Source organism: Motacilla alba, chromosome 7, assembly GCF_015832195.1.
Source record: "Motacilla alba alba isolate MOTALB_02 chromosome 7, Motacilla_alba_V1.0_pri, whole genome shotgun sequence".
NCBI classification, from domain to species: Eukaryota; Metazoa; Chordata; class Aves; order Passeriformes; family Motacillidae; genus Motacilla; species Motacilla alba.
Genome location: NC_052022.1, coordinates 4,807,767 through 4,824,032, shown reverse-complemented (window position 1 = coordinate 4,824,032; position 16,266 = coordinate 4,807,767). Strand labels below are relative to the sequence as shown.

At 38.9% G+C, this 16,266-nt stretch overlaps 1 protein-coding gene across 2 annotated transcripts in view; it reads right to left on the bottom strand.

Annotated features, from left to right (window-relative positions):
- LRP1B (LDL receptor related protein 1B) overlaps window positions 1-16,266 on the bottom strand; it is a 623,792-nt gene that overhangs the window by 361,758 nt on the left and 245,768 nt on the right. For both annotated transcript variants that reach the window (XM_038143324.1, XM_038143323.1), the window contains one exon: window positions 1,823-1,960. In XM_038143324.1, the coding sequence (XP_037999252.1) occupies window positions 1,823-1,960 (138 nt within the window). The remainder of the gene's footprint in view (window positions 1-1,822; window positions 1,961-16,266) is intronic.

The following is a 16,266-nucleotide window of genomic DNA, read 5'->3' as shown; positions in this document are numbered from 1 at the left end:
AATGACACTTCATTCCGTGTAGTCTAGCAGAAATATTTTTTAGAATGTTTTACCAAATTCTATGGTGATTTATTAAAGCAGACATTAATTTTTCCACTGGGAAGCTTTCATATTCATGTATGATAATAAAGAAAGGAATGGGAATCAACATGAACCTTACTAAGTGCATTTGAGCATTAATTAAAAGGACATGAATAAAGATTGGGTATTTTTTGTACTATCACATTCCAAAAGACAGGACACGTGTACAATAAGAAAAGCAAACATATTTCATGGCCACTAACATAGGATTGTACTTTTACTCCATATTTTTTTTCTGATTCCATGAATCTTGTGGTTTAAAGACTTAAAATACAATAAGAATATAAGACATTTATAATAATTATTCATAACTGGAGATTTTTAATCCTCTGTCATTTAATCCAGAGTAAATTACAGAAAATCATGAAATATTGAGGATCATAAATTAAACAGAACCTAATGAATAAATACTATTCTCTGAAAAACACTCACCTGCAACTTCAGAAAGTTTCAGTATAGGCCAAAAAGTGCTTTGGCCAGTTTAACTTCTGGGGTTTCTTTGGATGCAGGGCCCAGTGCTAAACCTGATATGCTGACACAAATTTTGATTTTGTGTAATGCTCATTGAACAAGGACTATAAAACAGTCGAGCCTTCAAGAAAAGAAATGATTCCTATCACTGTGAATAAGAATTTTCATCTATTTTATGACAGCCTATATCCTCACCTGGTTATATAAAAATAACTATTTGTAGTTTTGTGAAGTCAGCAGTATTGCACTGATTAATTCCCGATGACATTTTTTTTCCTAATTTTAATTTCTTTTTTCCATGTGGCTTATTTTTGGTGTGGGCTTAGATTTTACTCTGACAGCTCTGAAAATATGTCCACATGAAATTTTAAATTCTAATTTAACTTTCTGAACTCTACCATTAATTGTATCTTTCACTGTATATTGTCATTCTGCATTGCAGCAGAAGTCCCAGCACCTGTCTCTGGGTTTCTGGTTTGGAACATCAGATCTGTTGAACATCATCAACAATCATTCATCTGGAAATCTGCTGATTAAAAATAACTGATTCAAGGTATCCAAGATTTGGCCCTAAAGCTATCCCCAATGCAGACCTCAAAAAGTCATCTCAGTTGAGCTATTAAACAGCTGACCTTCACCAATTTCTATTTTAGATTTCTCATGGTCAGAATTTGGTGACTACATTATCAAACAGTAGATTAATTGCATAAAACACTCCTGAAACAAAGTCCTCCATGCAAAATAATGCTCATAGCAAATTTGATAGATTTTAGTGATCTATTTGATGTATTTATTGATATATATTGATATATTTTATTGATAATGCTCATAGCAAATTTGATATATTTTTCAGTGGTTTTCTTTGTATTTTTTTTAAGCATAAGTTATAAGGAAAAGAAAATTCATTGTGGCAAACATTGTTTGTGCTGCCCAACTTTTGCTCAGTAAAGTTTCCTCATCCTTCTTTTGATAGAAGAGTTTCCATCATATAAGCTTAGTAACTAACGCAGGAAAAGTCTAAAAATCTCTGTGTGTTTTTTACTTGCATTTTGTTCACACAAAATATTTTTTAAATTAACTTGAAACATGCTTTAAATTAAAATACACTTCTATAAATAAAATACAGTTCTATCGGTTTGCTTTTGGATGTTTTACACATATTCACATACATATATACCTACATGTATTCCCAAGGAGTGATTTCTGGTTCTCTTTGAACCCAAAAAAGAGAATGCAGTGGAAGATTTGAGGTTAAGCAATTTTCACTCACCCCTGCAATGAACTCCTTCGTCGTAGCCATCGGAGCAGTCGTAGACCCCGTTGCAGAGCTGGGACAAGTGGATGCATTTGTTGGTACCAATGCAGCTGATGGAATTCGGGCTGCACTTGAAATCCAACTCCTCAGGACCTAAAGAACAGATGGAAAGTTTCTTACACATGTTTACATCTACCGCAAGGCAAACAAAGTTCTGCACTTTGTTTCCTTTTTAAAGCTAAGGGTGGCATTCTGTATTAGTTCATTTTGAAGAATTTGTTTATTTGGCAGATTTTAAGGCCTTGTTATCACACATAAAGTCACCAAGAAATAATTAGTGCAATTACAAATCAATGGCTCAGAGGATTATTTCCTAAAATACAGGTGTCTTACAGTTGCTAAAATAATCTTTGCAGACACTAAAAAGCATCGTAAGATTTTCAATGGACCTGCGAATATATCAAGAGTCATATCAAGAGTAACAGGTACCAGTATTTACTTCCACTGTTGTGCTATGCAGATAATTGTAGATATTTATGAAAATATATATCAATGTCACATCTTTGTGGCTGCATTAGATGAGAGAAACTGTTGCTCCAGCCCAGGAGACTGCCTCAGAAACTGCAGAGTCCAGCATGGAAGGGGGAGGATAAGGATGCTGTGATTGCTCCCTTTGGGATACCACCCCAGCTGCAATCACTCCTCTCTGTCCCCTTTTCCCTGAAGCATTTGGTTCAGGGAGTTTAAGGGAGCTTAGGGACTCTTGAGAATCACTTTTGTTTATCTCTTAGAAATGGTTCTGACTGATAAAATTCCCCCCATAATTCCACACTATAAAGACTGAGATTTTTAACGCAGCAAAGAACATTTAGAGGTCTGAAGGGTTTGGCTCAGTTCGAGGTTGAACCATAATTTACACATTTTATATCATTAGATACAGACTTAAGGAAATTTTTAGGAAAACAGCTTGAACCTCCTTGATTTCTCGTGTTGGAGCCTTGGGTCTGTGCAGCTTGTAATAGTCCTTTAGGAAAATCTATCCTTGGATGCACAGTGCTCAAGTGCAAGATGCTTTCACCTCCCTGAAGGCACTAACTCCAGGAGGAAGGACAGAAATCACTGAAAGTTCTCCAAATAGCTGAAAGCTCTCCAATTAATAAGTTGGAAAATCTCAACTTTCTCAGGTCTTGTCTCTTGGAGTCAGCAGGACAAACCATTTGAGGGGAATCTACAACTTCTACAACAAATGGAGATGCCTCTCAGCACAGACCATTAAATAAAAAAACTAATATACAAAATTTGTCCCAATTAGAAAACCCCCAACAGCACAGGGCAGTGCTCTCCTTCCCCAAGCAAAGCAGGAGCCCCTGGCAGGGCCCATCCCTTGTGCAGAAAAAGGGATGCAGTGCCCTGCTCCCTCCTCTGACCTTCCAGCTCCACACCTGGTACCCCTGAGGGACACCAATGACATCCTTGAGGAATTCCTGATTAACAGGGACACAGCACACTGGCTCTAGGCATGGAAAGGTAATGCTTGTGTGCATGAATGTACCCTGTCTCAGAGGATTTGTGTGCTCCAACGATGAAACACAAACTATCCTCACCATGTTCCAGGTTTAAATCTATTCAATTCAAATGCAGAGGGATTGAAACGTTTCACAAAGTAACATATTCCCTGCATTTTTCAGTAAAATACATGAAGAACTTAAAAAACAGAACATTGAAAGTTGATCAAAATTTATCCCAGATGTCTGGATTTGCTGATTATGATAATGAGAAAGAGAGAACCAGAGAGTTTGGGTTTTAGGCATTCTATTCCTCATTTTGTACCCTGGAGGCAGGACACTTCATGCCATGAAGCATCCCGTGAACCTACAGTACCTACAGCCCCTGGCAAGGCCAGGCACTCCTCCAGGACGGCTTTGACTCTGCAGACCTTTCAAGGAAGAACATAAATACAGCAGCCCAAAGCTCGGTGTCAGGTAGGTCACATAAAAACACAGAGTTTAATTTGATTCCCATCTCAGCTGCATCAGTACTTGAAGGCATCTGGCACATAACAAAACCAAACTACTTCTCTGATTTTCCAGTGATAACTTGCTTATTCTGTGTGTAAGAGCATCTGTGATAGAATGTGAGGAGTGAAAAAGTCTTTGCTTCTAAAACAGAGAACATTCTTTGAAAAAAAAAAAAAAAATTAGATCTGTGAAGCATGTGAACCATGGTACCTGCATGACTATAAACTTTAGATCACCAGAGGGTTTTCCTACTTTAGCAAACAGAAAACTTGGGATCTGTAACCAAAACCATATAAATATATTTACATATGTCCTAAATTTAATGAGGGAAAAAAGGAATCTCTTATTAACACTTAAACATTTAATAGACTAGTCTGACACGTTCCTGTCTATCACATTTTTGATTTGATTCTACTTGCTCTTAAAACACAAGATTCCTCCAGAACACAAACATTGTGCAATTCTAAACATATTCTCTAACTCAAAATACTAATAGAGTACCTTCCTAATTAAGAGTTCTTTGATTGGGAACATAGGATGGGACACTGAAAAACACTCCAGGAAGTATAACTTGAATTGTTTTGGTTTTGAGAGAAACGTTGTCCACCACAAAGGAGAAGATTGGAAGTGATTCCCTTATTCATGTGATAAATTCCTTTGTACTCTGACTTGTTACAAGCATGATCCTTTGGAAGGCAACTTGACTTAAAAATGAAGATAAGCTTCAGTCCCAGAAAGTCCTGTTTTATAGAAGCTTTGTGACTTATTTTGTCTGAAAATAACTCTAAATGGTAATAACTCTCAAACATCAACGCCAATAGAAAGTCAGCAGGCCTCCCTGCCCACAATTTCTACAACCTCTATTGAAAAAACTGAAAAAAATTAAAAAGGCAAATCAAGCTGCATGTTGCCTTTGAAGCAGCACTTGCTTCTCCCACTGAATCCTTCCCAGCTGCTGCACTTTCTGAAATGTCTAATGCAAATAAAGAAGAGCAGGTTTTTTTTTTTTATCTTGTTTACTCCTCTTCACTCTCCCTTTAACAGACAGCCACTTCTGGCAGCGTTATCAAGTGAACTTCGGGAAAAGGAATTTAAAAGTGTTCTTCTTCAAAATAATCTTGGTGTATTTTACATCGGTGCAAGAATGCTAAGAATATAAAAGACTGATGGTGTCTTTTCTTCCCTTCAAAAGACATAATAATTCCTAGCCTTGCCAGTTGGTGGAAAAATAGTCAAAACTACTGGCTGCAATTATGGTAATACAACATCTCGATGTTTCAAACATTCATCCTGGGACACTGCTTGGAGGGCAAAGAGGATGCAAGCAGCTCAAGAGAGGCAGCTCAGGCAGCAGAATATCCAAGTGTTTCTGTGAGTAATTGTCTGGGAACAGATGGCTGAGGAATGGGGAAAGAGCTGAGCTGCAGGGGCTGAGCCAGGGCCATGGGGGAGCCCCCCCAGGGCTGCAGGGCTGTCCCAGCCCTAGGGGAGGGTGTTTGGTGCTTCCCTAGGGACAGGGGGTGGTGCTCAGGATTGGGGAGGGTGCCAAGGCCAGGCACATTCCGTAGCCAGGTGCGCAGATTATTGCTGCTTTCCCCAAATCTCCAGAAAACAACCTGTGCCTGGAAATAGACAGGCTGGAAACAGGAGAGAGATTAATTTCAGATCCAGATTGTTTTGGCTGACAAATCACCTAGAAAAGCCATTTCTGATATGGTCACAGCAGGTCACACTCACTGGAAGGAAACTGGATGGTACACCATTGCTCCTGTGGACTCAGAGTGTGGAATATGACATTTAAATCTGCAGAGCTGATTTCAAAACTTTATTCTTTAAAATCATTCTCAATAGCAAGAAACAACCTGCAACATGCAGTCAAAGATAAAATATCTGATACCATTTTAATTGAATAGTCTTCTGACAGGTGAGGTTTTCAATTTATTTTCTGCCCAGTTTATTATCAAAAAAAAAAAAAAAGGAATTTCAAAAGTGCTTGTTATTTAGAAAACTTATAATCACAGCTTCTTAAAGTAATGTCTCTGCCCCTGCCAAGACAAGACATAATGTACCTTAATAAAGATGTTGCTTCTATGGGAAATTTAGAGGGGTTTGTATTGGATTTTGCATTTTTTTAAATTTAAATATTTGAACTCTCACAAAAGGTTGAATACTGTGTATTAATTTCTGTAGTTATGAGTTCATATAAACTAAACACATAGGGTATCTAATGGTATCACAACTGCTTTATAAAGTCAATTTTTTACACAGACTAGAGGCACATTTCTAATACCAAGACTTTGAAACACTGGGATAAATGTATGGAAATGACTTAAAATCCTTATCCTTGTGCTATCTTATATATATGCAAAGAAAGAATTTAATATTTAATAAGGATTTATGCTGCATAAGTAACCCCTTATCCATAGTTACTTTTATCCATATGCTGCATTCAACCATGCAGACTGATAATTAATATAAATTTGAAGTCACCTCCAATCAAATCAGGTATTCAGCTGCCCATGTAAGGAGAATAATAAACATTTACAGCAGGATGTGGATAACTGAAAAGAGCAAAGCAGAACAGCACAAGAAGTGTGACCTCGCAGACACAGCATTTTATCTTCAAAACAACATTTCAAAGAAACAATGAAACCAGTGGCAACCAGTGGCTTTGTGAGTTGGCAAGTGAGCAAATGCAGCTCCGGCACACGAAAGTCATGGCTTATGACCAAAGCTAAGAGAGGAGTTAAGGCTGTAGAAACCAACACCAAGCAAACAGAAACAAAGGAGAAAATGAAGAACTTCAGAAATCAGAAGATGCCTTTGAGTCACCACAGTCTGACCAGCAGCTACCTGTGCTGGCTCCACTTGTCAGACGCCTGGTGACAAGGGTCTGCTCTTTACCTGGGGGTGTCAACAGCTCCTTCTGCTCTGCACAGGCAGCAGAAAACAGCTACCCCAGCCAAACATCCCAAATCCAACCAAAACAGCTACCCCAGCCAAACATCCCAAATCCAACCAGAACAGCCACCCCAGCCAAACATTCCCAAATCCAACCAAAACAGCTACCCAGCCAAACATTCCCAAATCCAACCAAAACAGCCACCCCAGCCAAACATCCCAAAACCAACCAAAACAGCTACCCCAGCCAAACATTCCCAAATCCTACCAAAACAGCTACCCCAGCCAAACATCCCAAATTCAAACAAAACAGCTACCCCAGCCAAACATCCCAAATCCAACCAGAACAGCTACCCCAGCCAAACATCCCAAATCCAACCAGAACAGCTACCCCAGCCAAACATTCCAAATCCAACCAAAACAGCCACCCCAGCCAAACATCCCAAATCCAACCAGAACAGCTACCCCAGCCAAACATCCCAAATCCAACCAAAACAGCTACCCCAGCCAAACATCCCAAATCCAACAAGAACAGCCACCCCAGCCAAACACCCCAAATCCTACCAAAACAGCTACCCCAGCAAACATCCCAAATCCTACCAAAACAGCTACCCAGCCAAACATTCCCAAATCCAACCAAAACAGCCACCCCAGCCAAACATCCCAAATCCAACCAAAACAGCTACCCCAGCCAAACATTCCCAAATCCAACCAAAACAGCTACCCCAGCCAAACATTCCCAAATCCAATCAGAACAGATACCCTAGCCAAACATTCCCAATCCCATCAGAACAGCTACCCCAGCCAAACATTCCCAAATCCAACCAAAACAGCCACCCCAGCCAAACATTCCCCAATCCAACCAAAACAGCCACCCCAGCCAAACATCCCAAATCCAACCAGAACAGCCACCCCAGCCAAACACCCCAAATCCTACCAAAACAGCCACCCCAGCCAAACATCCCAAATCCTACTAAAACAGCCACCCCAGCCAAACATTCCCAAATCCAATCAGAACAACTACCCCAGCCACACATTCCCAACCCCATCAGAACAGCTACCCCAGCCAAACATCCCAAATTCAAACAAAACAGCTACCCCAGCCAAACATCCCAAATCCAATCAGAACAGCCAACCCAGCCAAACATTCCCAAATCCAACCAAAACAGCTACCCCAGCCAAACATCCCAAATCCAACCAAAACAGCTACCCCAGCCAAACATCCCAAATCCAACCAAAACAGCTACCCCAGCCAAACATCCCAAATCCAACCAAAACAGCTACCCCAGCCAAACATCCCAAATCCAACCAAAACAGCTACCCCAGCCAAACATCCCAAATCCAACCAAAACAGCTACCCCAGCCAAACATTCCCAAATCCTACCAAAACAGCTACCCCAGCCAAACATTCCCAAATCCTACCAAAACAGCTACCCCAGCCAAACATTCCCAAATCCAACAAAAACAGCCATCCCAGCCAAACATCCCAAATCCCATCAAGGATTTGCATGGATCAGCATAAGCCTCCTCTTGAATCCTGTGCTCAGTTTTGTGTTCCTCATACACAACAGACTTTGAGGGGCTGGAGCTGTCCAGGGAAGGGAACAGGGCTGGGAAGGGTCTGGAGCCCCAGGAGAAGCTGAGGGAGCTGGGAAAGGGGCTCAGCCTGGAGAAAAGGAGGCTCAGGGGGGACCTTGTGGCTCTGCACAACTCCTGACAGAAGGGCACAGCCAGGTGGGGAATGTCCCTTCTCCAAAGTGATAGGACAAGGGGAAATGGAGTCAATTTGCACAAGGGCGGGGTTTAGATTGGATATTGGGAAAAATTTCTGCCTCAGAAGGGGGATCAGGATCTGGGACAGGTTGCCCAGGGCAGTGGTGGGGTCACCATCCCTGAAGATATTTAAAAGACAATGTGGCCATTGGAAACATGGCTTAGTGGTGAACACAGTGGTGCTGGACTTAATAATCTTAGCAGGCTTTTCAGACCTAAATGATTCTGTGATATATCATTTGGTCATTCAATAACACATAATAATAAAAAATTTTAAAAAAAAATCCACATTAAAATTCCCTTCCAAAGGATGGTTCCCAATTCTGTGCATTACAGCAGGCAAAACAGTTCAAAATGTTATCAGGCTGTAAAGCTTAACAAGGCTCACAGGGGCTCACAAAACTCCCCATTCCTGGACTCCTGTGACACCCTTAGCACCAGAATTGTGCACTAATGAACTCACAGGTGTGAGTTCCAAAATATCCAGAATATGGATATTTTGTCTTTATGAGCATCACACTTGCAGAGTAATGCTCTACACTCCCCTTCTCTCCTTTGTGGATCTGTACACACCAGACAAGCAAACAGCAAGACAGTCTAAATCTAATATTACACAACAACTTTGATTTTTGAAATACTCCATTTCAAACCACAATAAGGGCTCTGTCAGCTCTGTTTGAGACAGCTTTTCAGCAAACACTTCCCCTCTGGCTCTGTTTCCTGCTCACTGCTTTCTGTGTGTCAGACACTTGCTCATCTTCACTGCACAGATGTAAATAATTAACAGAGCCACAGGACTCATCCTTTCTCCTGTAATGGAGCTGATGGCCACTGGAGACAGGGGGAAAGCTGTGCTGAAGGTTGCACAAAAACCGATGGAGAGGAAAAAAAGAGGTGGAGGAAATCCTTCTGAAACAGCTCAGTGCTGAATCATGATCCAAAAATCCCTCTGGGCAGTTTCAGGCTGGGTTGGGGCTGGAGGCAGAGCACAGCTTTTGGGGAGGTCAGACCAAGAGCAGCCACCAGAACTGGGACCTGAATTAGGTGTGGTTTCCACCAAACATTTATGTTGCCACTGAAGCTATAAAAGCCATGCAGGTATTCAGATTGATAATAGTAAAATCAGCTCATTAACAGCAAACTCCATCTGTATTTCTAAATGGAGTTGGATGTTTTGCATCCCTAAATTATCTCAAGCTAGAGAATTCACCTAGCAAAGGGAGAAAAGATACCTCCTCAGCCAACCCCCATCTAATGCTGCCATTCAACAAGATTGGGGTATTTTTTTCACTGAACAGCTGTAAATGTAACCATTTCTAGATTAAACACAGTGACAAAGTGTTTTTTTTTTTTTTTTAGGTTTGGGGTTGGGGACGTTTTTTGGGTTGTGTGTTTTTGGGGTTTTTTGGGGGGTTTTTTTGGGGGGTTCTTTTTGGTTTTTTGGGGTTTTTTTTGGGGGGGGTTGTGGGTTTGTTTTGTTTTTTTTTTTTTTTTTTTGTTTTGTTTTGTTTTGTTTTTTTTGAAACAACAAAAAGTTGTTTCATTCAGGGCAATCAGTAAAATCCATGGCCACAACTGGAACACAAAACTTCACCTCACCCACGCTGCTGTGGTTACAGGAATAAACAAAGGACAAGTGATGGCAAAGATAAAAGGAGAGGAACTGAGATTAATGTAGCCTGGGTAGTTCCAATATTTATTCCCTGTGGAGGAGCTCAATGTAATAAATAAATTAACAAATATATAATACTCAAGCACTGCAACATTGTACCAGAATGAAAATTAAGTTCAGGGCAAAGAGTAACACAAACACCTAACTTCACTTTTTGGAGGAACTTACAAGGACCTAAAGTACAAAATATGTTTGTGCTTGCAATTTTTTTTTTCTGACGTCAGTGACAATTATACATTCAAAGAATAGATGAGGTTGGAATGTCTACTGTTATTGTCAGCAGAGTTGCACCTCTATGCAAAATGACATTTTCATTCCTATGGAACAGGATATAAAAATCCAGCCTTTACTGAAGTTAAGATAAATCTCCTCATTTTTGCCATTTTGCTTAAATCAGAACCTTATTTCTATTGCTTCATATACACATAAGACCTACTACCATGCTAATATAGTACCTCACCTTTCCCAGTCCCCATTCTGTAATAACCTCAAATTGTGAATACAGATATAAGAAACACGTCTTGCATAGTTTTTACACCTCTGATATGGCTTAAGTATTCCTAAATTTCACATTTCACCTTCAAATTTTCATGTAAAATTGCTGTAAATAAAAAGACGTAGTCTTGCAATGTTAGCTAGTATGGAAGATAAAACATTATCTCACACAAGCTAACAAAAAAAATCCTCCTTGCAGTTAGGAAACACTAACCAAGATATTTATCTGTAGAGAAAACTGGTTGGTGCTTGGAAGCCAGAATGAAGAACCAACAAGAGAACACATCTAGCATGATTTTCTCTTAAAAATCAAATCTCTGTCTGGTCTTGCAAAGCTCAGTGTGGCAGTAGCTTTTTTTTTGATTAAAAACAACGGTAAAACAATTCTTGCCATTACAATCTTCATCCCAATGGCCCAACACAATGCAGTTATGCATCAATGCATTTTGTATCCCGTTCAATGACCACAGCTTGAGCTTGAGTGGTAAAACTTCCCATAGAGATGAGAGAATTTCTGCTCTTTGCCACGGACCCTAAAAATTAAAAACCTAACCCACACATTTACTAAGCTCTTGCATGTGGCATGTATCAGAATATAAAGGGAGGTCCTTGTATTACCAGCATCAGCAAAGTCATTTGTTAACTTATATTCCCTGGTTATTTTTAAGGAATGGCTTTGCAAACATTTGTCAATGAAGAGGAGAAAGAAAAAAAATTATGTTCTCAGGAAGCAAAAATAATTAATATTCTTTGTACTTGCAGGGACAAAAAAGCTTTGCTAATGGATTTTTGGTGATTTACTACAACACACCACAGCAATAATTTATGATCAATGAAGTAAAAAATGAATATTGTCTCATGTAGATGGTCACTCCTCATTAGTTATAAGGAACCTATTTTTAATTTGGAGATTTTGATTTAATTAGTGTCACGCATCTCAAGGCTGCCTTGTGCCAACTGCTGTAATGACTGGATGTCTGTGTGTGGCACAGCAGCGGCTGCTGCTGGGGTCCCACTGAGAAAATGGCACCACGAGGTGAACTAAAGTGTTAATTACCTGAACAATTAAAGTACCCAACGCCAGCAAGAGTGTAACACATCAACACTCCCACTGTAGATGTTTACATAGCCAAAGTGTATAAATGTCACTTGTAAATGTTCTTTATAAAGCAGTGTAATTGTGCGATAGAACAGCTGGATGCAGCAGCCGCCCAAAGCTCTGCAGCACCCCAAATAGACATTTTAAAAAGTCTGTTTGACACTTTAAAAGTGTGTCACATTTACACACATCATCCCTCTCTGTACAGACCTTTCCATCGAGGTCCAGCTCAGCTCTTCATTAGACACAGAAATTGTATCAAAATAGGATCCCCTTAGAAGAAGATTTTCAGTGGATCACAGCAATTCCAAGCTCTGATGGAAACCCAAGGCCTGCATCTCATGAACATTAATGCACTCCCTCACAACCTCTGCAATGTCCATGGACTGAGAAGGAATTTAGCAAGCTCCCTTTTCCATCAGCAGAACTGGAATTCAAAGACACAAACAGTTTTTGAGCCCTAAATAACACAGAATTTCACAGGGCTGGATGAAATTTGTAACATAAGGTATTTTTAAAAACAAGGCAGGAGTAGAACATGCATTGATACTTTAGCTCCTAACTTTAAACAGCAAAACACAAACTTTTCATCTCATTTGCAATACTTTCAGATGTTTCAGCAGATGATGTTAGTATCAACATGCATGTTTTATTTATGATTTTGGGGTAAAAATTTACCATCAAAATGCTGTGTTCTATAATCACATGAAAAATTAGCTTTGAGGGCCAACACTAAGTATTTTAGCTTAAAAAATAAATCTGTATTACTTATTAATTTTAAAGATTATCTTATATGTTTAATTCAGCTTTAACACAGAAACTTAGAAATAGTTCTCATGCATTTTTAAACCAAGCTAGGCAGTTTGCAATCATAAACTTATTCATTTTTATTTTGTACACAGACATACAGATTGCATCCAATTAAAGTAAGTGGTTTATTTGTTTTTTTTTCTTACCTAGTCATGCACTGAAAAAATGAGAACCAATTTCAGTTGCTCTAAGTACAACATATAACACTATAAAAGATTTAATCAGCTTTGTTGGAGTCTACAGTGTGTCAAAAAGATAGAAATGGCAGGGCTTTGTGTTGTGTAGACACTGAGGATCCTATTTGATTGAGTATTGGCCCATAACTTAAAAGTGACCTGGAATTTCTTTCATTTGGAACAAAAAATAACATATGTTGGTGGGTATGTCACAGTAAAACTTCCATCTCTCACAACATCTATGTGTTTTACCTTCCTTAGTGTTGAAAATAAGAGAACACCTCAGATGGGAAAAAAAATAGAACAACTGGCAAGAGAATGCTGAATTGCTTACAGGAAATGTGAAATTAATAGCTCTTAGAGACTTCTAAAAGGCTTTGTGGTGTTACAGGTTCTACAATTCAGAGAGAAAAATAGTTTCACATGTTTACCTGCAAAAAATTAAACAGCTTTCCCTGCTCATTTTTGTGCTTTTAGAATAATTCTGAAGAGGCATTATTGAAGGTGATTCAGTCCTGGCTCTATCAGTTTGCCTACACAAAACCCGAAGTGCCTCCTGCTAGCAGCAGACAAAGAGCCTGTGTCAGACACAGCCACAGTGTTTTTTAGCCCTTTCAAGGCAGATCTTCCCCCATTATTGGGCAAGTATTAATGAAATTCATGAGGAAACCTCCAGCTCATCCAGCTGCATTCCCTCTGAAAGAAGATTCTGCTGAGCTCAAGGCCAGGAGCAGGAGAATCTCCAGATGTGATCCTCACCCACCTGCCCAGCAGCTCCTGGAGCTTTCTGCAGGGCAAATTGCAAAAAGCTGGAGTGCTCAGTGTCTGAGCTTTAAAATGTCTTATTTCAGTTAAATTCTGTGTGTTTAAAACAGAAATTTGCTCTTCACCAACAGAACAGTCCAGAACACTGGAATTTCCAGGAACCCATGTCTGGCTTGTAGCAGAATCCTCACCAAGGGAAGGGGACTGGGGCATTAGGTCTGAAGAAGCAAGAGCAATTCCATGTGAAATGCAGAGAGAATACATTGGGGTTAAAAGTATTATTTCCCTGCTGAGTTCTGCTCACCAGACATTTCCCCCCTCATCACCAACAGCACAGCTTCTCAGAGCTGAGCCTGTAGATATTCACTGTTCATTTATTTACTGTTTGTAGATATTCACTGTTTATAGGGCATTTTCAGCTTTCCATCATGTCCTAGAAGAGCTGAACACTTCAGAGGACTCAAGAGAAAAGGAAGCCCAGAAGTGCAGGGACTTTGACAGAGAAAGAGGGAAATGAATGCAAACAGCCAAAATGCTGGAAGACAATACCCAAAACCATGTTCAGCTTTCCATCTTTTACCGTATCTGACACCATCTTTTCTACAATTCATAATGCCAAAAAATTATTCTATGATCTCAATCTCCTGTCTCTCCTCTCTTCAAAAAATAGTGCTGCTAAGCCATGACATTCATCATTTCTGACTAAGGAAATCACTTCCATCATGGGGAGCTTCAGAGAGTGTTTACCCAGAAATCCAGCCTTTATTGATACTCATCAAGGTCCAGCAGAGAGGTGTGTGTCACAGAACAATCTTTAAAAATTATACTCCAAGATGAGAAAACATCCTTTTGGTGTATTAAAAAAAAAATCTTTAAATGAATCCAAGCCCTTATTAAAATTCTGTATCTAACTTAAATCACCATTAAAACAAACAAACAAAAAAGAAGAAAAAAACCAACAAAACTTGCTATGAAATTATGAAATAAAATCAAACCTCTTCCATATAAATCTATGAAATGGTAATTACAATGGTAATGATATTACATAGTAAAATTACCAAGTAAAATAGACACAGAACAAACACAACATTTTTGTTCTACCTACAGTATTTTTAGAAAGCATTTTATGTACCTGAACTAGAAGTTCATGGTAATAAACTAATTGTGAGGTAAAATTAGGGTCTTGAATGTAGAAATGAAGATTTGCTTCTATTTTTAACAGGGATAAAAACCAGTTTATGGAAAGTATTTCCTCTCTTTCACAACAGGACAAATGGTGGAAAGATTTCCAGATAATTGCAACAGGGTGTACTGAGCTGGACTGATGATTGCTGTTAAGACTATTTCCTCCAATATTGGGCTTTAACTGTCAAGACTTGAGATTTAAAGCCATATTCAGGTGAATAGTTGTAATGTTTTCAAATATCAAACCCAAGAAAGTGTCAAAATGGTTTATAAAGAAGATAGATATTATGCTGGTTTTATATATAATATTCTAAACCTTACAACATGCTGCTTTGTCAAAATGAAAGTGGAGTTTCTGTCTAAAACTTTTTTTACTGTCTTGGGCTAACATGCTATGACTCAACAGCTAAAGTTCAATATGGAGGGGGAAAAAAATATTCCTGGGCCTATATTTAGCAAATATTCAAAAGTTCTTATAAATATTTGTTTAAAAAATCAGATTTATAAAGAAAAAGCATATAATTGTCCTTATAATTTCATGATGGTTAAAAAAATATCATCCTTTATCATTTTTGTTGAACATATAAGTGCTGAATAGAGAGCCAGTAACCTTCCCACTGATTTTCCTGTAGCAAACATACCTGGGAGATGATGGTGTGGAAATTTCTGGTATGAACTTGGTATTTTTCAAGTCCAACTTTGTAATGAGTCCTCTTCTTCCAGGAAAGGGATGACATGAATGACATCAAACTGATTATTTTTCTATTTTATATATAAAAAAGCCCTGCAAAAAATTTAAGACATGGTTCCAAAATATTACCAGTGACTCAGTATTCAGGAATTCTTGCTGAGAATCAGCAGTGCCTAAAAAAATGGATAGGCTCAGTGCAGCTGGGAATAAGTGCTGCAATTTAAGTATCTTTAGAGTAGGGACATTTATTGTTCACTTGAAATAGAAAGCAGAAATTTTCCAGGAAAGTGACAGTACAGAACAGATATTGGTGGGGTACTGGTGTTTTTTTGTTTTTTTGTTTTTTTCAAGTCTACAATGGTTGACTAAATAATGACAGGAATTCTACATTTGATAACTACAGAAGAGACATGGGTGAGTCTGAGTGCTGCCAGAATCATTTACACCCTTTACAGACAGGTTTCTAGGAGAAGCTGAATACAATTTCAAGAAATTCCTTTTGTGGTTAGTGAACCTATCTGCTGTGCTCTGGCATTTGGTGAAGCACAAAAGTCACTTTGTTCTGATGAGAGCAGCTCAGAAAGGACTGTAATATTCATATTTTACCTGGATACATTCCTAAGCACTTTTAGGACACATATATTTAAAGGATTCAATTTAGAGCCTGCTACACTGACAATGTTATCCTCTTAATCTCCATACTTTGCCTTTGTGCTGTATACTTCTGGGCTAGAAGCTGAAAAGTAACAGAATTGTGCTCTTTTTCTTAGCACTGCTTAGTTTTCACCCATGCTCAACTCCTATCAACCTTAGGCAGCTTCCACAAGAGCAGGATGTGGTTTTAGTTTTCATCCATTCATATTTTTTTAACATT